Below are 23043 nucleotides of genomic sequence, written 5' to 3' on the forward strand. Positions count from 1 at the left end.
TTTTCTATTTTCCTCCTCTAAAAACTAGGTGCGTCTTATCAGCAGGTGCGTCTTATAGAGCGAAAAATACGGTATATGGAATTCTTGAATCCCATATGAGTCAGGACAAGGACGTATGTACCACTGCAAGGATGATGATCAGTGCTAAACGATTTATGCACATATATAAAACTTGCTCAACATTTTGCATAAAAATAGGCTACTTTTCCCCCACTTAACAATTCTTTGGCTTTGCTTCCTTGTCACATGAGGCTTTTTATTTGATGTGGCATTCAGGTAGGAATCAACTCTTCAGTGTGGATAATAATAAACTGTTGCCTTTTCTTCTAGGTTATTGATATTTCTATGATTCTGGCTGAAGCAATCCGAAGAACACACAATGGTGAATCTGTATCCTACCTGTTCAGCCATGTCCCCTTATAATTTCGATCTGCATTTAGGAGCCCTACAATGATGAACACAGTTCAATATTAAGATAATTAATATCTTGGAAAGCTTTAGATTGATTATTCATTTCCTACTTCTACCATGGACAATAACTAAAATGGGCAACACTGTTTTTATCAGTTGCAAATCTACAAACTTTGTGCTTTAAAAGAGGACACTATAATAGTTGCCATGATTTATATTGATGAGCAAATATCACATTAAAAATATGATATTTTCCAAAAGCCATAGTTAACATTTACAACATCTGCTTATAGACTTCAGACATTTCAATAAATTGTTCAGGTTGATCCCTTTTGTGGACAGAGGTAATCTAGGCTACAGATTTTTTATGGAAACATTGTAACCATTTTATCTCTCTTGAAATTAGACTTGGAGTAATTATTAACTCCATGTCCTCTTGTCCAAATAATCCTTTGTTTCAAATCTGTGTTCAAAATAATAGGATCTCAACATACATCATTGTTTGTCTTGAGTATTAAACTGTGTTTAATATGTTTGTAACGTAATTAAATGAAGTTAGTCAAATTAGATCACGTACTTAGTTAAGTGACTTAAGATTGAAAAATATGCAATTCTTTCAGACTATAAATACATGTGTAATTAATGCTGAAGTTAATTAACGCCATCTAGTCATTTGTGCACACAAAGCTGGATTGCTATCAAAATTCATTTCCTCCTGCACCGCAGCCTTATATGCTGTATAAAAGTGGATCACATGAATTTGCTTCTGCTGTGTTTGGACAAATTGGCAGCCATCTTATTAAGGAAAGCAAGACTGAATTCTGAGATGGCTCCAGCTTTGGATGCAACCTGGCTTTGGTGGCAGTCCATATTCCTGCTTTGCATTGACAAGCCAGCAACAAAGTTAGGATTTTGTACAGTTGCTATTATAAACGGTGTGTATCAATCCAAATGAAACGCCAAATAAGAAATAAGATTGTCTTAAAAATAAATCCCAGGAGTTTTGCCAAACACACAAGCTCTTCTTTTCTATTTAAAAAACACACACATGATGTTAAGTTTTATTGTTTTATTCCTTATTTCCAATTAAAAGAATTTATTTTGTAAAAATTGTTTTGAGATATTTGTTATAAATTAAATTTTGATTCTTAAAAGTAAGCTTTATATTTTGTTGACTGTTCCTAACCCAAACAAAATCATTAATTTATTCATAGGAGTGTAATGAATTCATATATCATTGTAAGAGGTACCATGAGTATGAGAATTTCTGACTTAATGGCATATGAGGACACCCTTATTCAGTGATGAGGATAAGAATTCACACTGCTTAAACCGCGTTAGGCAGCACTGCTACCCCAAAGCATTTACTAGTGCAAGCTTATGTACTATCTCGTAATAGCTTGCATTTTGGTCATTTGCATCCTCAACGTCTAGTCTGTCTACATCTATGCTATGCTATATTGCATAAAAGGGGCAAATCAAACTTTCATGATTCGTTTTAAGGATGTTTTACAACATTGGGAAATTTTGATTACTTAAAACTATTCACATGTGCTGTCTTTTAGTGATGAGTTGGATATGCGAGAAAAGCCTGTATTTTTATAATAAGCATTTTAACAATTAACTGTTTTTAGATTGCTCAGTATTTTCCACAATTGCCTCAGTTGGTTTTCCTATCTGTAAATCAAATGAAGTTGCATCTCTAGATAACAATATTAAAACAATACCATCTAAAATTTGAAATTCTTAACAAAGCAAAGAAGAGTTGCAAGATTTCTTAAATTGAAATCAAAAGTAGAGTACAAAGTATTGCATTGTTCAAACTATCATCCATTGTTTTTGTTACTTTAATATTTGATATAGTATTCCTTTGTTGTATCTTTATATTTGACTTTTACTGTGATTCCAAAAAAGCTGAGCCAAACTTTGTTAATGTGTTAAGTTATAAATCGGTTCTCCATTTCAAGTCCTATTAGAAAAGCCTGTTCATCGTTTCAGAATTTCTCAATAAATCTTAAAACAGCATTATTCTGATTGATTGGTGGTGATATTTAATTAATTGATAAAGAATAAAGACGTTATTCTGTAGTTTTTGGTTTTTTAAAAAAATGGGCTGCACAATTTCCTAAGGCTTAGATAGAGCCTGAACCTGATTCTATGAACTTTCATAGAGTTAAACTGTTGGACATGTTGAGAATCAAGACTGTCAGCTGCAGGGTGGATTTAAATCACTAGTAAAAAGGTTTGATTTAAATCAACTCGATTTGAATCATAATTTTTAAAGAGCAACTGTCATCTCTGTCTTGCAGCAGTTCCTCCTCTGACTCACTGTTGATTCACCAACAGTCCCCTTCACTTTAATGGGATGGCTGGTGATGCAGCAGTGACAAACAAAGTGAGGAACATGGCGGGCAGCAAGTGATGAGTGGATGCCTGCTAACAGGAGCTGCCATGATGGATCTGAAATGGCAGGTGCTTTTTGAATGTAAGGATTCATTCTTGCTGGTAGTTATTATTATTTTCAAACAAAATGAAGGTTTCCTATTTAGTTTGCAGAGATTGGATTCATTGAATGAGTTCACCAAAAATGTAAATATTGCAGAATGTGCAGCCTCATGCTACATAATAAAGCTCCATTTATTTATTTATTTATTCATTCATTCATTTGTCCAATACACAAATACATAGGAAGAAAATAGACATGTGGTAATATATATAAGGGTAAAAGTGAACTTAGAGGAGAGGATATATGAAAGGAAGAGAATATATATGATAGGTGAAAGAGAGGAAAGACAATTGGACAGGGGACGAAAGGCACACCAGTGCACTTATGTACGTCCCTTACTGGCCTCTTAGGAACCTGGAGAGGTCAATCGTGGAGAGTCTAAGGGAGAAATGTTGGGGGTTAGGGGTTGACACAATTGAGTCCGGTAATGAGTTCCATGCTTCGATAACTCGATTGTTGAAATTATATTTTTTACAGTCAAGTTTGGAGCGGTTCGTATTAAGTTTGAATCTGTTGTGTGCTCTTGTGTTATTGTGGTTGAAGCTGAAGTAGTCATTCACTACTTGCTGATAAACTAAATTATTAAGGTATCTTAAATAGAAAACTATCTTTAGATTGATTTTTACTCCAGAGGCATTTTATTAAAATAAATTTAAGAACATTTTATAAATTTTATAAAAAGTTTTATTGATTTTTATCCACCCTGGTCAGCTGACACATTTTTGCCTATCTAGTCATCCAAGAAAAAGAACAATAAAAGTGAACCTCACTTGCTGGATTAATTATCAAAACTCCACAGTGTAGAATACAATTCTCAGCACCCACTTGAAGTATCTCTAAACAAAACCTATTGTTTCCCTGACCAATAAGAAAGAGATTAGTGATGTTTCCCATATAATTTCTCTTCCAAAGATAGTGATTTTTTAGTGATTTTTTATTTTGGGGAAAACAGGGTAGCAGATGCATTACAGAAAAAAAAACGACATACAAGGAGACATAGATGAGGCATACAGAATACACACAATTTATGCAAGAAGACACAGATTACCAAGAGGTGCATGTGACCACCAAAAAGGCAACAAGAGATGAGGTATATAAAAGCAAGGGAGGAATCTATGATATATAAAGGAAGAGAAATCCAAACCTTAAAGACAGATAATTAGGAGAGTTAGAGAAGACACTATCAATTTCCAATCATGCAATTAATCAAATGTAATGTAATGTTTAATGGCATATCCCAGAAGGAATTATGATTACTTGTCAGGATAAGAAATTTAAGATTGCCACACTTGATAAAGCATACAAGGAAAAAACATTCTTAATTTAGTTTGCATTTCCTGCTGCGCGCAGGCACCTTCTATATAGGTAAAGGCAAGCATAAGGTCGCTAATTTATGTTCTTCAAATCAAAAGCTTTCTACTTTTGCTGATCTTCAGTAGTTTTGGTTATTTCTGCTGAGAGTGCTTGCCCTTTTGGGTTCTTTTTTCTCCTCCTCACAATTGGATTATTGGAGAATTGGACCATTTTTGTTTTCCTTTTTTCTTGGATTATTATTATTATTATTATATTTTGTGTGTTTTTAATTCTTTTTTCTCTTTTCTTTTTTCCCCTTTTCATTGGATTACAAAATATTTGGATTATAAGTATCAGTAAAGATAAAGAAGATAACATCACATTTTAAATCTTAGAACTGGGATAAACCGGGGGCAACCCACTACTGATACAGACATAGGGGAAAATGTGTTCTTGTCACATCATGTTAGAACCTGAGGAACCTCCAGAGACTGTAGAAACCCCAATGATAGTAATGTCTGAGTCAGAGGAGAAGGGAGACATGGGAGCCCCTTTTAGATGCCCAGGTCAGCAGGTCTGTATTGAAATTTTACTTCAAAAATAAGCGGGGGAGATACAACCCCACTTTTATGTTAAATGTATGTGTGTCGGTTTTGTCCATTTTAAGAAAATCAATAAAAATATTTTTTTTTTTAAAAAAAAAGAAGCAGACGGGAATATCTTTATGGAAAAAAGTTCAGAAAGTGAGTCTATGAAAGAAAGTCTAAACCAGTGATGGCGAACCTTTTTTGGTTCGTGTGCCAAAAGGGGGGATTGGGGGGGCTAGCACGCATGGCGTGCCCACAACCTTTCTTCCCCCTGCATATGCGCAACTCCCCCCCCCCCATGGTGCCCCCCTGCGCATGTGCACAGACTTTTCTGAAGCCTGGTAGCTTTAAAAAAAATGCCAAACTGACAAACTGGAAGTTTGGGAAAATGCACTTCCGGTTTGCTGTTGTGTTTTTTTCCCCACTCCCAACCCCATAGACATGTTATCACTAGAAAGTAGAAAATTCAAAAAGCTTGACATTCAGAGAAACCAGCCCTCAATAGACACATAACATTAACTTTATATCCGCTAACCTGATAGGCATGTATCACGACGGACGGTAAAAGATATTAGAGAGAAAGTAGAAGGGAGCTTGTGAAATATCGCTGTGCCTGAGCATCCTTTCAACACCCGGACACTTGTGGGCAAGGGTATAGTTCACACGGGTGCATTAACAATCCTCCAATCCCGGCAAGAAATGAGAGCAGGTGCAGAAATCCCGCCTCACCTTGTTTGCAGTTACAGTGGATTCAGTCAACCCAGATCCTGCCGTCTGGGTTTCTGCAAAAGTTGGGCTGGCCACACTGCAGCAGAAAAGGCCACAGTTAAAAAGAAGGGGAGGGGGTGAGGAGGGCTCTGTGAGGGAGGGGGAGCCCTCCTGGTCCCCTCCCTTTCTTTTTAACTTCGCTCTTTCGCTGCAGCTGAAAAAAATGTGGCAATTTAGTTTCAGCACTCCCCCTCCTTCATAGAGAGCCCTCCTCGCCCCCTCCCTTTTTGTTTTTTGCTTCGGGACTTCAGAAAAGCTTTCCTGATGCCAGAAGTGCGAAACTGCCTCTCCTAAGACTGAAAATCAGCTGGCCAGCACGCGCATGCGCTCTGGAGCTGAAACCTAGCAAAGTCTGGTGTGCCCTCGGATATGGCTCCGTGTGCCACCTGGGATTCCCCATCACGGGTCTAGACAGTTATATCTCTAGGAAACTGTTGACCACATCCAGACAGTAAATAAAGGAGGATTTCTGGGTAAAGGGGTCTGGTGTTTCAATGTTTGTAATGTTCGTAATGGTGGCAATCCTAGACTCAGGGTTCCAGAAATACCTTGCTGGCAACCTGCTTTATTCTTCTAACTTCATCGGGTAGAGCTATAGCTGTGAGAGCAAAACCTGGAGAATTGTGAGTGTATGTGTGACCAAGAACCATGATCTCACTGAGGAATGTGCTAATTAGCTTTGACTCTTGGCGGCTGCCTGGACTTTTATCTCTTATCCAATTTGATAGGGAAAGCTGCCAAAATGGACTGAAAGGCTTGAATTTGCTTGTATAAAATCCTGCTTTTCATATAACTGTTCAATTCAAAATCTCACCATGTAAATTCTGCCTTTGTTCTGATCTGCGTAGGCCAGAGTAGAACAATTTTTAGATTTCCATATGAGTCATACTTGAATGATTACTACCAGTATGTGAAAAAAGTCCTGCTTGAGAACATCTTTGCAATAAACTTTAGTTTTACTGTGAATTGAAATTAAGGTGGCTGGTTGATAGATACCAGATGTCTTTCCCCCAAATTCCCCAAAGTAGAAGGCACAGAGGTCTTAATAAAAGTAGTGTGATTTTCTGTGGTAATTCTAGAACTATCAGGAGTGTTTCAAACTAAAAAGAGTTTTGTTAAACTATAACAGTATGAAGATGGCAAATTTCATGAGATTAAGAAAATCTCAGCTAATAAAATCAAGGAACAAAACTTGAAGGATTAAATTTGAAGGATTAAACAGTAGGTGAGACCCATGACATGTTAATTTTCAAATAATATTCCCTGTGAACTAATATTGGACCAGACCTTGCTGACTTCCCAGAAGAGACTGAAGACATGATTTTCCCATCTGGCCTGGATATTTGGTAATTTGAAGTGTGCAAAGTGCGAGAGAAATTTTTTTCTGCCAATTGCTTTTTTAAATGTTTGTAATTATTTTTAGCAATAGCATTTATATAGACTTATAAACTGCTTTGTAGTAGTTTACAGTGATTTACAAAGTCAACATATTGCTTCCAAGAATCTGGTTTCTCATTTTACTGACCTCGGATGGAAGGCTGAATAAACCTTGAGCTAGTCAGGATCAAACTCCAAGCTAAGGGCAGGGTTTGCCTGCCATACTGCATTCTAACCACTGCAGCTTTGTTGTTACAATTTTGGTTATTTTGTTTTATTGTTTTTGTGTTTTTAAATTTGTTACATTGCTCAGAGGTGCGTAGGTGAAATAGACATCTTAATAATTTAGCAAATAAATATTAATAAAATATTGATGAACAATTGCAAGAAGAGAGACTTGTGAGTCTCATGAAATCAAAGGGGAAGATATACATACTACCCTTTTTCATAGAATCTACTATTGGATTGCTCTTCATTTGATAAAGCCTGGCTTGTAGCCAACAGCTTTGAGGACATTTTCACTTCCTCCGGCAGCTGCCTTATTGCCAACCTGGGATTTACAGAGATTTTGATTATGATTAGATAATAACGCTCCTGTGATCATTGTGGATATTTTATTGTTACTTCACAATGCTGATAGAGTTGATTTGAGGAGACCTGATACTTACTAAAATCAAAAGAATGGAGAAGTGTTGTATCTAGCACAGTGCCACTCAGTTTGGTCAGGACTACTGTACACTGAAATCAGCCTTTCTCAAGCATATAAAATGATAGTCTATTTCTTGCTGCAAGAGCAGACCTGTATCATGACTGCATTGCTTAAAAATGCCAAGAAGGCTTACATTAAAAATAAGTGTCCGCTATCAAAAACTCTCATGCACCAGACTCTGGGGACTCAATACTTTGACATGAGGAGCGGGGGAATGCTTGAAGAGCATCTTGCCATTTGAAGTGCCAGATTTCATTTTAAAGGTTTACTAATTTATCAAGTCTATGAGCAGTTGCATTAGATTTGAATCTTATGGTTCAAGAGATAAAGGTGATTTTCTTTGCTAAATCAGTAAACCAAACTATTTTTAACCGGAGAAGAATAAGAAATTTCAAATGCAGTCTTTTGAGGAAGTGAGTAGTGATGGCAGCTGTCTCACGTGCTATTTATGCTTTGAGCTGATCCTTGCACAGCAACACAGCGGATGAACGAGGGACTCCTGATGAGCAAACCTGCTTTTTACTGTTCGTTGATTTGAAATTAAGGCTTCTCCCAATGGTCCTTTCTATCACAGTCTTCCTGAAGGACAAGTCGTCTTAATGGTGCAGAGGACTATATAAATGGTAGGCACATTTCTTTTGAAAAATAATTTCATTTGGGACTGATTTTTGTGTATAAGAATTCTAAGACTGTTGCTCTTTTTTATTCATAATGAATCTACTCCATTTCTTAAAACATATTTTCTTTTTTTTAAAAACCATAATGAATGTTATTTACAAAAAGAGGTTTACTATTCCTAAAAATTGCCTTTTATTAATTTTAATTTGCAGCCTTGATTCTGACAAACATAGCTAAAATGATGTCCAAAACACTAGTTTTGTCTAAAAGTCTAAAATTATTCTGGTTTCACAGAAAACTACAGGGAAAGGATTTGTATTACTAACACAGCAGCTCGCATATACAAAGTTGTTCACCTGAAAAGATTATTCTAAGAATTAGTAGATAAGAAAAGAGATACTCTTACAGGTTTTACAACTTTTAAACTAAAATAAGTAGTTTTTAAAAATACTTTTATAAAGCTTTACAGTTTAGATATAGCTCAAGACATAGATTAGAGGAATGTAGCCTGATGCTTCCATTCTAGTTGATATGAAATTTCACCAATGTCTGATATCATGTAACCACACAAGATTTTCGGCATCCTTTCATATAGTGTATCTTTTTCTCTCTGACTTATAAATAAAGTGTATTTATTTATACATAAATAAATATGTATAAACACCATAAATGTTCTTCATCCCTTTTTCTCTTTCCCATACATGTCAAGTCTCTCTCAAGTTTGCCTTAGAACATTTTAATTGATTGATCTGAGGAAAAAAAGAAGTGAAAACATTTATGGAAATTAACATTGTCACCTGCTATTAACTGTAGATGTGAAGGGAAATTGTTATTTAAAAAAAAAATAGAATGTAATCCTGTTTATTGTCTCTTCTCTGTTCCTCATTCTATTCAGATGTTATCTGACAAATTTGGGGGAGAAACGACATAATATAAAATGTAGGGATGATAGATTTCCAAATCTTTCAATTGCACCAAATACACACAAAAATATGATAATTTCTTTCCTTCCTTGGGAATGGTAAAGTATGGGGTCTTTTTGGCTGGGATATGTTTCATTCCCATACTCAGAAACGCAGAAACCACAATGCAAATCTTGCTAAGTTTTAATTCTCAGAGGTATCTATTATTATTATTATTATTATTATTATTATTATTATTATTATTATTTATTAGATTTGTATGCCGCCCCTCTCCGTAGACTTGCATCTAAGGCATCAAGTCACTGAAAGGATGAAATGAGAAGGATGATCTGTTCTGATCAAAAGCAAAGCGTGTTATAAAATAATACATTCTTCTACCCAATCCCAACTTCCCATGCATTTCCTTTTCTTCCAGTCTGCTAATAATTACATATATTTTAGGGGTTCAGGTACTAATATCCCTACTCTTTTCTTACAGCACGTTTTCTTCCCATATTTTCTCCCAGTTAACCTGCCATTTTATTCATTTAAAAAATTGCTTTTAGATTGCAACTATTACTATACTGTACTTTCACCTGGATTTGTTTTATTAATGTAACAGTAATATAAAATATTTTATGTGTATGGTATGTATAAAAGATTAAAATAAAAGGATAGATTATATTCATTATTCAGGCAATTCATAATGATGACATTATTGTTGTTATTTATTATTATTATTATTATTATTATTATTATTCCTGGTGAAATGAACATCTGAAGAGAAATTTTAACTTTAAGCACAGGTGAACTATTTTTAATTTTCTGATAAATTAATTTGAAAATGATGTTAATAAATTTAATTTTTGGGGGGGGGAGAAAAACAAGAAAACCCACCTTTGTTGTCAGGCATGGGGGAACTGAGACATCTCCCTCGGGCATATACAATTTATGCATGGTATGTTTGTGTGTATGTTTACTTAGTAAATGGTTTTTTTTAAATATTTTAAACTATAATTTAGATTTGTCATGAATTGTTGTATTCTGTTGTGAGCCGCCCCGAGTCTGCGGAGAGGGGCGGCATACAAATCTAAATAATAAAGAAAGAAAGAAAGAAAGAAAGAAAGAAAGAAAGAAAGAAAGAAAGAAAGAAAGAAAGAAAGGATTCTGCCTCTGCCTACCAGCATCAGGATTAGTGGGGTCCTCACTTCAGAGTTTGATAACGAGCAGCACAGGTCTTTTTATCTGTTCTAACAATAAAAATGAATTTCACTTTCTAAGATTACAGAAATGTGAAGTGAATAAGAAATCACAAGTAGTCATATATGGCTGTATTTTCTTCTGTGTTTTTGTATTAATAATAAAATATACTGCTCAAAAAAATAAAGGGAACACTTAAACAACACAAGTGAATCAAACTTCTGTGAAACCAAACTGTCCACTTAGGAAGCAACACTGATTGACAATCAATTTCATATGCTGTCAGCACATTCAACTTTGTACAGAACAAAGTATTCAATGAGAATATTTCATTTATTCAGATCTAGGATGTGTTCTTTGACTGTGTCCTTTATTTTTTTGAGCAGTGTATATTAGTAGCAGATATTCCTTTATTTTTCACAATCCACTTCTGTTGCATAAATCTCAGATTCCTGCTATGGACACAGACAAGTGATCAGTTTATTTGTATAAGGTGGCTAACTAAATTTCCCAAGAAAAGCCTCCTCAGGTAATACTAGGAAAACTTAGAAGAAGAATGACATTTCTTTAAAGCACATATTCTTCAAATCTTTAATCAGACTTTGTTTTATGCATATGTTGACATTTGTTTCATCAGAAATTGGGGTGGAATTTAACTGGAGTGGGTGGGGTAAGGTATGATTTTCATGGAAGCAGAAGACAAACTTGGTTCCACTCCCAAAATGCCCCAATCTTCTTACCTATAGCCATAGAAATTGAAATTTTCTCACAGCAAGGCCCAATAGAGAGGCAGCACATCAGTCCTCTTGGACCTGCCACTTAGTACACATGCTACTGGGCTTTCCAGCAAGTGCCTGTGCCTTTGCTTCCTCTGTCGGAGCCTGAATCCTGAAGCATCCCAGGGAACTGCATTGAGAGCCTTTTAAATGAAAGCAGATTCCCTTCTGTGATTGCAAAAAGGGTGCCTAAAACGTGAGGATTGTAGAGGAAAGTGTTCCAGCTGAAGGATTCCCCTGTTTTGGGAGAGGGGAAATCCTTCAGCTGGAAACATTTTACGATCCTTACGTTTCAGGCACTCTTTTTGCAATCGGGGAGAGGGAATCTGGTGCCTGAAAATGCTTTGCTGCTCTGCCGGTTCCAACAGGCGAGAGAAGTACTGTAACTTTGCTATCTTCCCCCTTTGATCTTCCTTTCAGATTGGTGGTTTGCTCAATCTCTTGTAATACCACCAATCAGCTGTCTGTTGCCACCAATTGTGGCTATTACCGTTGTCATGTCAACTCCCTCTCCTCTCCCCTGGGTATGTCTGATGCAGCATTTGGTGTATAAGACGCACCCAGTTTTTAATCCTCTTTTTGGGAGTAAAAGGGTGCAAATACAAATTTAATAAATAATAATAATAATCTTATACTCTGAAAAATATGGTAATTACTTAGTATGCTTGATTTTGCCTGATCATAGTTATGTATTTGACCAATTTTTCTCATGAATTGAGAAGAATATCATATTTTGTGTTACCCTCTAACCCAGAGGTCTTCAAACTTGGCAACTTTAAGACTTGTGGACTTCAACTCCCAGAATTCTCCAGCCAGCTATGCTGGCTGGAGAATTCTGGGAGTTGAAGTCCACAAGTCTTAAAGTTGCCAAGTTTGGGGACCCTTGCTCTAACCCGTGATGGGCTCCTACGGGAATGGTCAGGAACGCAGTTCCGGTAGCAAAATTTGGAGCTCCACCCCAGAGCTCCCAATTTGCACTGAAAGATGTCGAAACAAAATGCATAAGGCATGCCCACAGTGTGGTAGTAAAAATGTTGGTAGCCCATAACTGCCTCTAACAGAGAAATTTTTAAAAATACCTAAGATACTATGATGTATATTAGACATCTATGGATTATATAGCAGATAATTCAATAATAGTTTCAAAAGGTTTTGTTTATTATTCATTCATTCATTCATTCATTCATTCATTCATTCATTCATTCATTCGTTTATTTGACTTCTATGCCACCCAATCCTGAAGGACTCAGGGCAGCTTACAACAGTATAAAATACAAGACAATAAAAAGAAGTCAAATATAAAACTAAGTTATAAAACTGTTCTGTCTGGGTGCCCCCAGACTTCAACACCAACTGAAAAAAGCAGCCAGACACGCTGGTAAAAGCAAAGGCACTTTATAGTTTATAGAGAAAAACCTGTTCTTCCCAACAGACAGGCTATGAGGCTTCACAGCAGAGTCATGACGGCCAGACAATACAGCAGACTTCTTGCTGGCACACACACCACTGTAGAGAATAAGACCCACGTCTTTCCCCCCAAGGTTTCAGCCTTCAGGGCCACAAGCCAGAGTCAGAAACGCCAAAGATCACAGCCAGGTCCCAGGACTCCCAAAGATAATACTCCACAATACAGGAAGGGTGGGTCTGCCTTTTCAGCCTTTCTGGGGAGAACCACACCCAAACCCAGCTGTTGCCTATTTAGGGCTGGAAATACTTGGCTAATTGTCCCCTTCGTTGTGCTGCTCTTCTCTGCCTGAGATCGATGATGGCTTGTGCATTTTCATCCAAGGACTCCAGGCTGCTTGCTGGGGAGAGCTCCACCCCGGGGGACTCAGGCTGTTCTCCCTCTCCCTCGGCCTGATATTCCTCCTTCCCGTCTGCCTGGGCCTCCTCCTCCTCCTCCTGTTCCTCATCCTCCCCCTCTGAGCATGGAGCTGGCACACGTTCAGCCGTTTCCTGAGGAGCCTCAGACGGAATCACAACATAAAACCAACAATTAAAAACCCTAATAAACATGATTAATCCAACATGCATACTAAACATTGGTTCATGAGGGAAGTTGATTCCATAAAGCCGGGGCAGCAACAGAGAAGGTCCTCCCCCGTGGTCTCGCCAGCCTGCATTGCTTGGCTGACAAGACCTGGAGGAGGTCAACTCTTTATGCTCTTATAGGAGATGTATGCTCTCTAGGAGATGTATGGCAAGAGACGGTCCTGTAAATAATCTGGTCCTGAGCCATATAGGGCTATATAGGGTAATAATCATATAGGGCAATGATGGTGAACCTTTTTTTCTTCAGGTGCTGAAAGAGCGTGCTTGCTATCATGCATGCGTGAGTGCCCACACCCATAATTCAATGCCTGGGAGGGCCAAAACAACTTGTCCCCCCAGAAGTGTCAGGATGAGCGTAATTAATGTCTGTTTGAACATTAAATAATCCTGGAGGTGATGGATTGAGAGCGCAGACATTTGTTCTTAAAGCAAGATTTCTTTTTATTATAAAAGTACAAAATTAAATATGTCACAAGAGACAAATGAAAAAATATATCTTCACATGATGGCTGCTAAGACAGGAAAGAAGTAGCAAATATGGAGATTGGGATAAAGATGGATGTGAGGTATAATGACGTGGCATGATTTTACATCATAGTAGGAGGATCTAATAAAACACACACACAGTTAACTATTTAATTACTGAATGACTCTGAATGTCTCTGGGGCTGTCAATATTCAGCGTGACAAGAGGCCCCCTGGTGGCTGGAAACGGCCTGTTTCCCAACTTCTGGTGGACCTGGTAGGCTCATGTTTCGCCCTCCCCAGGCTCCAAAGGCTTCCCTGGAGCTGGGGGAGGGTAAAAACGCTCTCCCCCATCCTCCCGGAGGTTCTCTGGAAGCCAAAAACGCCCTCCCAGAGCATCTGTGAGAGCCAAAAATCAGCTGGCCAGTACACACATGCATGTTGGAGCTGAGCTAGGGCAACCTGTCGTGTGCCAGCAGATATGGCTCCGCGTGCCACAGGTTCGCCATCACTGATATAGGGTAATAACCAACACCTTGAATTGTGCCTGGAGACTAATAGGAAGCCAGTGCAGCTCGCAGAGCATAGGTGTTATATGGCTGCGTTCTGGACAATTTGGGGTCTCCAAACTCTCTTTAAGGGTAGCCCCATATAGAGCGCATGGCAATAATCAAGATGGGAGGTGATGAGGCCCTGAGCGACTGTGTAGAACCTCCTGGTCCAAGTAGGGCCGCAACTGGTAAACCAGACGAACTTGAGCAAAGGTCCCCTGGCCACAGCTGAGAGGTGGTGATCAAAGCTCAGCTGTGGATCTAGGAGAACACCCAAGTTGCAGACCCTATCTGAGGGGGTCAATGTTTCTCCCCCCAGCACAATGTACGGACAGATCGAATAGTCCTTAGGAGGAAATGCCCACAGCCACTCGGTCTTGTCTGGGTTGAGCTTGAGGCTGTGCTTATCCAGAAAATCTTGTTTACTTAAAGCACTGTATGGCTCTTTGTGATTTTGCAAGGAGAGATTGTTTTTTAGCAGAGAACAAGGATACATTTGCTTGAGCTGAATTTCATTGCAAATTTGGCAACTTTGCCTATTTCAATTTATGCAAGGATCAGAAATTGATCATGTGACAAAATATGTACTGTATTTTCTTGGAATTGCATAATAGTTCATCAATATATACAATAAAAGTATATGAAGAAATGGGAGTATAAAATGTATTTTTGAAAGGAAATGGTTAGGGTAAAAAAGACATTCATTTGGGGAATATGCAACAAACTGCCCCATTCTTGTTCAACTGCACCAACAGTTTCATCTTACTTTCTCTATTCTCCCTTCAATTTAACAGGTAATATTTCACTGCAAACAGTTATTCATGTTTATAGACCATGAAGAGAGAGCAGAAATATTTCTACGTTCCTTGACCATCAGGGCAAGCATTTATCTTTCAGCACAATTAGTTGCCTAATTGTCCAGTTGTATTTCATAACACACATTTTGTCATTCTATTAGTAATTTTTGCAGTAGAAATCATTGGCATGAAGCCGTTTGGAAAGTGGACTGGAAATTGTATTGGTAAAAGTATAAGATTAAAATTTTTAGGTTAGTTATTGCTCTTGGTTTACTTCATAAAGATTCCATTTTAAAATAAAATTTCACAAAAATGTAATCATGACAGCATAACTATAAAGTAAATCGTCTAAGTCAGGGCTGTCAAACTCGCAGGCCAGATGCTTCACATGCTGGCCATACCCACACCTGGTTTAGCAAAGGGGGGGAAGTCTCAATTCATCTCATGATGCCGCCATGATGCCATAAGTTTGATACCCCTAGTCTAAGTGGTTAAGATAGGTTATAAAAGGAAAAAAATAACACAATTTGGTATCTGTAGAATATTTTGCAAATAAATAGGCTCGTAATTTATTAAGTGTAACAGGGTCCCTCCATTTCTGACACCAGATGGTCCTGTAGTAAAACAAAATCCACTACTAGAAGACAGTTTTTGATGGGATGCATACAGTTCACATGGTTCCTGTTAGAACTATGGAAATTCTTCCCCAAAGTGCCTTGGAACATGCAGTCAAAGCACATATGCCTGTAGAGACCTGGGATTAGTTTCCAAAGCAACCTTTAGTACTTCTCAAATTACAACTTCTGGATTTATGACCGTTTATCTAATGGCCATTCAAAATTACAATGGAACTGAAAAAAGTAACCTATGGCTAGTCCTAGAAGTTACTGCATGACACATCATCAAAATTCAGATGCTTGGCAACTAACAGGTATTATGACAGTTGCAACATTACAGATAATGCAATCACAATTTGCAACCATCTCAATTGGTTTTTGATAAGCAAAGTCAATAGGGGAAGCTAGATTCACTTATTGACTGTGGATTCACTTAACAATACCAGTGATTTGCTTAACAGCCATGACGAAACGATTGTGAAATTAGGCACAACTCACACAACAACCATCATGCTTAGCAATGGAAATTATAGTCTCAATTGTTATCATAATTTCTTCTTTAGAAGACATTGCACAACTGTAATTTCCCCCCCCCCAAAAAAGTGACTGACCTAATGGCAATTATTGGTAATTGTAGCTTTTCTTCCAGCAAATATTGTTCTCAGCTTGGAAATTTTCTATTAGATCTCTTTCTAGGTTTCCTGTGATCTAGATATTAGAACTTCTAAATTTCCACTGCTAACCAGAGAGAGATGCTAAAAGTGTCTCTGAATGTACACAGAATGTCTTTTGCTTTCCACCAGGTAAGTGCACAAACCTTATCTTTCCCCTGCCACCTCTCTTTCTTTCTCTCTTTCTTTTTCTCTCTCATACACAAATCAAATGTATACACACAGAGGCCAAAATGAGTTTAAAAATACACATATTTTTAGTACCGCTTTTGAAAAAAAGAAGTAAAATAATATATAATGCTTACCAAAGAAACTCTAATAAGCACAAAGGCACTCCAGCATTCTAAATGCTCAGGTTTTCCATATGACTGAACATTGACAAGTCTAGTCTTTACACTGTCTTTTGTACTTATCAGTTCTGCTGCCCTACTGAAGCCCAGGTTAGTTTATTGCTCACTAAATCTCTTTTTCTCAATTATGAAAGATCTGTAGAACAAGTCTCAAGCACATGCTGTATCCACTGGTTGCCCATCCTTGATCAGAGCAATATTCCTTTTCCCCACCCCAGGCTGCAGAAAACTGGATTAAAAATGTCTAAGCCAGAAAGGAAGGCAAATATCGGTTTGTGTGCACAAAGGTCTTGTAATGCAACATGTCATACAAAATAACATTTGCTCTAGATATCCAGTAATGATGAGGGAATTTAGATAATATAATCACAATAATTTCTTCAACATACTTAAATCACCCAAAAAGTCCCAATTGACTCATTGACTGATCTAACTGGGCATACTGATGATAGTCATCAAAAGCCCTTTATTTCCTAAGGTTTTTTTTTTTTTTTTAAACACATATTATTTACATTATATATTATATATTACATTACATTACATTACACTACACTACACTACACTACACTACACTACACTACACTACATTATATTATACACTTCTGCCTCATGGCCAGCATATCTAGGAAGAGGAGGAGAAGAAGGGGGGAGGGGAGGGAAGAGAGGAGAGGAGAGGAGGGAAAAGGGTAAAAGAAAAGAAAAGAAAAAATAAAGGAAGTGGAGGGGAAGGGGGGAAAGGGAAGGAAAGGAGGAAAGGAAAAGAAAGGAAAGGAAAGGGCGAAGGGATGGGATGGGAAGGCAAAAGGGAAGGGAAAGGAAGAAGGAGATAGATTTGTGTTGCTTATTAGAGAGGGAGAGGGAGAGGAAGAGAGAGAGAAAAGAGCAGTATAGGGCTGTCCCCAGTACACCTGGGATCACTGATCCGGTAACGGAAACGGTGATGTGTGTGCATCTGTGCATCCCCGCCATGCTCCCATACACCCCCGTGCAAGAATTTGCTTCCGTGCATGTACTGAAGCAAAGAAATCAGTGAAAATTGCCAAAATCTCACACGTGTGAACATCCTCACGTGAGAATTTGGCAATTTTCTGCTATTTTTTTGCTTCAGCGCATGCGCGGAAGCAAATTCTCGCATGGGGGTGCATGTGCCCGCTGCTGCCCATGCACACATGCGCGCCGGCCTTCTGGACCGATCCAGTAGGGTAAGATAAATGCGGTAAGATAAATGAGCAATCTTTGGAAGATCTGTAGAATAAAGTAACAAAAATAAGGTAACAAAAAGTGTAGTCTGGGGCTCCAGCGGTGGAAAGGAAGTCAAGAGATTTCTGAGGCATATTTGTGGCGTAATAAGGGCAAGGGAAGAAAAGCTTGAGGAAGGGGAAGGCCAGAACATACATTCCTGATAGAGCTTAAAACATCTCTTCTTTATGTAAAACTATTTAAGAATGTTCAGTGTTCAATTGTTTAAGTGAATTTTATATTTAGTGGATGTGACATTGCTTTTTTTTCCTTTTCTCTCTAGACTATTCATCTCTGGCTCGCAAGCCGATTGATTTCTTTTTTTATTTCACTGGCTTTGAAAGAGATTATAGCAATGGCATTTTATAAAACATTGCCTTGTGATGTGAATAATACTTCCAAAATGTACATGCAAGTTGACTGCACCGACCGTAAACTCACAGAGTTTCCACAACACATTCCTGACAATGTTACCAACCTGACACTTGCTGTTAATCACATTCCAATGATTTCCAAAAGTCATTTTAAGAACTTGAAAAAGCTTGTAGAAATTGATTTCAAATGTAATTGTTTGCCAGTCAGGGTGGGACCTAAAGATCACATTTGCACTCAGAGTCTGAAAATCCAAGCTCATGCTTTCTCCAATCTCTTCAGCTTAAAATCACTCTATTTAGATGGCAACCAGCTCTCAGCAATCCCCCAGCACCTCCCACCTAACCTCCGTCTTCTGAGTCTTGAAGCTAATTCCATTTTTTCCATCAAGAAAGAAAATTTGTCAGGACTTAAAAACTTAGAAATACTCTATCTAGGACAGAACTGTTATTATCGCAACCCCTGCAATATATATTTTGACATTGAAGAAGCAGCCTTTGACCCTCTCAGCAGTTTGAAAGTGTTGTCTTTGAAAGCCAACAACTTATCAAAGGTCCCACAAAGATTACCATCAAACTTAAGAGAACTCTATCTTTATAATAATGCAATTCGAAACATCACTAAGCATGATCTGACCTCTCTGAATAATTTGGAAGTACTTGATTTAAGTGGAAACTGCCCTCGTTGTCACAACGCACGGTATCATTGTATTGAATGTGGAGGAAGCATTTTTATCAATCCCAGAGCCTTTGACTCCTTAAAGCATTTAAAGGTGCTGAGGCTGCACAGTACCTCCCTTCAACAAGTGGACTGCCGTTGGTTTAAAAATACTAGGAACCTTGAAGTGCTTGATCTTTCACAAAATTATTTGGCTAGAGAAATTCAGCATGCCCATTTTCTAAATTTTCTTCCTAACCTTGTGGAACTTGACTTATCTTTCAATTATGAACTGGGAGCATACCCAATAAGTTTTCATCTCCCCCAAACATTTTCCACCCTGTCCAATCTGCAGTCCTTAAGAATAAGAGGATTTGTTTTCAAGGAATTAAAAAAAGACACTATACAGAGCTTAATTCCTCTTAAAAAACTTAATGTCCTGGATTTCGGAACCAATTTTATCAGGAATGTTAACATATCTATGTTTAAAGAATTCCAGAATCTTAGAACAATAATTCTTTCTTTTAATAAAATATCTCTTTTTTCAGATGAGCCAAATAGCAGGCTTTACTCTATTCTCAACTCATCAGAAGTTCACCATAATGGCAATGTATTGAAAGATACGCAGTATTTCAGATATGATGAATATAGTCGAAGTTGCAAATCTAAAGATACAGAGGATATTCATTCTTTGACTTTTGTTGATGAGACTGCATGCAGCAACTATGGTAAAACACTTGATTTAAGCAGAAACAATATTTTCTTTATTAAATCTTCTGATTTCCAGACACTTTCAGACATTAAATGCCTCAACATCTCCAACAATGCTATGAGCCAAGCTTTGCAAGGAACTGATTTTGCTCATCTATCCAGTTTGAAATATTTGGATTTATCTAAAAATCGGATTGATTTGCTACATTTAAATGCTTTTGAACAGCTGAAAGAACTTGAAGTTTTAAATCTTAGTGATAATAGCTATTATTTTAAGGCAGAAGGAGTCACACATATGTTGAACTTTACCAAATACCTGGTTAATCTGAAAATACTGATTATGAATGGCAATGAGATTTCTGATTCCACTGATAAAGGAATGGCAAGTGATTCCATCCAAACATTAGAATTTAGACGGAATCGCTTAGATATTTTATGGAAGGATGGAACTAATGAATACTTGGCATTCTTCAAGAATTTGATCGCCCTGGAAAGACTTGACATTTCTGAGAATTTTCTGATTTCATTACCTCGTGATGTATTCTACAATCTGCCTCCAAAACTCAAAGAGTTAAAGGTGGCCAATAATCTATTGAAGAGTTTTAGCTGGATGTGTCTTTCAGCACTAAAGAATTTGGAAATCTTGGATCTTAGCAACAATCAGCTGACCACAGTCCCACTTGAACTGTCCAACTGTACTAAGACACTTCATACATTCAAACTGCAAAACAACAAGATTAGAAAGCTGACAAATAATTTTCTCAAAGATGCTTTCTTCCTGAGGCATTTAGATCTTAGTTTTAACAAGATCAAAACGATCAGGAGCTCCAGCTTCCCCAAAAATGTTATTAACAATCTAACAACATTACACTTAAATGATAATTCTTTCCAGTGTAATTGTGATATTGTGTGGCTTGTCTACTGGATCAATGAGACAAATGTAAAAATCCCTCTCTTAGCAACAGATGTGACTTGCGCAGGGCCAAGTGTATGGAAAGATAAAAGTTTGATTTTATTAGATTGGCATACTTGTGAATTGGACTACTCTCAGATATTCTATTTATCATCAGCTTCATGCATCATATTTTTCATGATACTTGCAGTTATAAGCCACCTATATTTTTGGGATGTCTGGTATATTTATCATTTCTGCACTGCCAAATTAAAGGGATATAAACGTCTTTTTTCATCTGGAGTTAAATATGATGCTTTTGTGGCTTACGATAATAAAGATGCAGATGTGACAGAATGGGTCCTGAAAGAACTAATTGATAAACTAGAAGATCAAAAAGAAAAAAAATTCAATATATGTGTAGAAGAAAGAGACTGGATACCAGGACACCCACTCATGGAAAACCTTAATGACAGCATACAAATGAGTAGAAAAACAATATTTGTGCTGACAAACAGCTACATTGCAAGTGGCAACTTCAGAACAGCTTTTTATATGGCACATCAACGTCTTGTGGATGAAAAAGTAGATGTAATTATCCTGATAATTCTTGAGAAGCTTCTGCAAATGTCAAAGTGTCTCCGTCTCCGAAAGAACTTGTGTAGTAGATCTTATCTTGAATGGCCAACCAATCCTCAATCTCAGGCTTATTTCTGGCATTGTCTTAGAAACTCTCTTGCAGCAAATAATGAGTTCAGGTATAACAAGCTTTTCAAAGAAATGGTCTAATGATCAGTTGCATTCTTAGAAAATGTTTTGGAAATCATAGCAGATGTATGGGATGAGGCTACATCTCAATCAAAATATAGCTCATCTCAATCAAAAATACAGCTCATCTGTATATCGGACATAAATACATTAGAAAGTGTACAGAGATACTTTACTAGAAGACCCCTCCACTTCTCTACTCACCTTACGCAGCCAGACTTGAAATCCTGGGATTAGAAAGCTTAGAACAATGTCACCTTCAGCATGTCCTAAGCATAGTTCATAAAATTATCTGCTACAATATCCTTTCTGTCAACGACTACTTCAGCTTCAACCACAGCAATACACGAGCAGACAACAGATACAAACTCAAAGTGAACCATCCCAAGTTGACTGTAGAAAATACAACTTTAGCAATAGAGTGGTTAATGCCTGGAACTCACTTCCTGACTCTGGTTTCATCACGAAACCCCCAAAACTTTAGCTTTAGACTGTCCACTGTTGACCTCACCCGACTCCTAAGAGGTCAATAAGGGGTGTGCATAAGTGCACCAGTGTGCCTACGGTCCCTGTCTAATGTTCCCTCTTATCAATACCCATCTTATGTATATAAACAATGTTAGGTTATATGTATAATCTCTATATTGGGGAGGTTTTAATGCAAGCAGACAGACAAACTTTTGGTTATCTGAGAAAAAGTGCCCGGAGGTTCAGTTCCATAACTCAAATTTTCATTTAATAACTGTTGGAAGCTTATGCTGATTTTTATGAATTCCCCCCAATTTAAGCAGGAAAAGTGAAATAGAACAGATTCCAGTTAGATTTTTTTACAGCAAGCATTTATGAGTTTTCCTATGTAAGCATGTTTTCTTTCCTATATTTGGTACAATTTGAAAGAAAAAATAAAAATCAATATAATCTTTAGTATGAACTACAATTACTGCATAAGTAAAAATCAGATGTTTTAAATTGGCTCACTATTTATTTATTTATATTGTATATGGGGTGGAAAAACTTTAAATTACATAACAATACAATAAAAATATGAGAATGGTAACACAATGGGGATGTGCAAATAATTTGGAATGCATTCAGAAATGGAAGGAAGGGGGATGAAAGAAAATTGGTGAACTAAATGCTTTTTGTATAATGCTTTTTCTTTTTAAAAAAATCTTTCATAATAATATCAAATTCCAAAAAGGAAGGAATTTAAACTCGTACAAAATATTATCAGTGACTAATGAATTTATGCTGTAATCTGAAAGCATCTATGTGTGAAGCCAGTTTGGTATAATGATTAAGGCATCAACTAGAAACTGAGAGATCTTTAATTCTAGTCCTGCCTCGGGCACCACGCCAAGGACAGTCACTTCTCTTGTCCCTAGGAAAAAGTAGAATTGCCAATTACTTCTGAAAACAGATGCCAAGAAAAGTTCGGGCATTAGCTCACCCCTGGTTATATCCATCTGGGGCATTCTGCCAATCACCTCATTGTTGATGGAAGATTGGTGGTTCAATATAGATTGGAACCACCAATCAACGCTGTAGAATCAGGGTCTTCTCAGTGATGAGAGTTGCACCATCTGAGTCCAGTTGAGGGGAGCTCCCTGAAGGCTGAGGTCTATACATGGATCTGAGGGCTTCATAGAATTGTTTAAAATTGTTTCTATCAGCAAACCTCTAAATTTCATCTGCTTTGGTACTCAACCAGGAGTTCTACATCTTGCAAAGCTTGTTCTATATGATACTGCAAG

General features: G+C 37.4%; 2 protein-coding genes across 5 annotated transcripts in view; both read left to right on the plus strand.

The window, feature by feature from the left end:
* PRPS2 (phosphoribosyl pyrophosphate synthetase 2) overlaps positions 1 to 2436 on the plus strand; it is a 52316-nt gene extending 49880 nt beyond the window's left edge. For all 4 annotated transcript variants that reach the window (XM_070750666.1, XM_070750669.1, XM_070750667.1 and 1 more), the window contains one exon: positions 331 to 2436. In XM_070750666.1, coding sequence (XP_070606767.1) covers positions 331 to 423 — 93 coding nt within the window. In that variant the 3' untranslated portion in view covers positions 424 to 2436. The remainder of the gene's footprint in view (positions 1 to 330) is intronic.
* Positions 2437 to 8244: 5808 nt separating this feature from the next.
* On the plus strand, positions 8245 to 22213 carry LOC139166718 (toll-like receptor 7). The gene is made up of 3 exons (XM_070750670.1): positions 8245 to 8274; positions 16314 to 16432; positions 18173 to 22213. Exons 2-3 carry the CDS (start codon positions 16382 to 16384, stop codon positions 21308 to 21310), a joined length of 3189 nt encoding a protein of 1062 aa, XP_070606771.1. The 5' UTR covers positions 8245 to 8274; positions 16314 to 16381; the 3' UTR covers positions 21311 to 22213.
* Positions 22214 to 23043: the final 830 nt, after the last annotated feature.

The sequence above is a fragment of the Erythrolamprus reginae genome, chromosome 4, assembly GCF_031021105.1.
Source record: "Erythrolamprus reginae isolate rEryReg1 chromosome 4, rEryReg1.hap1, whole genome shotgun sequence".
Lineage (NCBI taxonomy): Eukaryota > Metazoa > Chordata > Lepidosauria > Squamata > Dipsadidae > Erythrolamprus > Erythrolamprus reginae.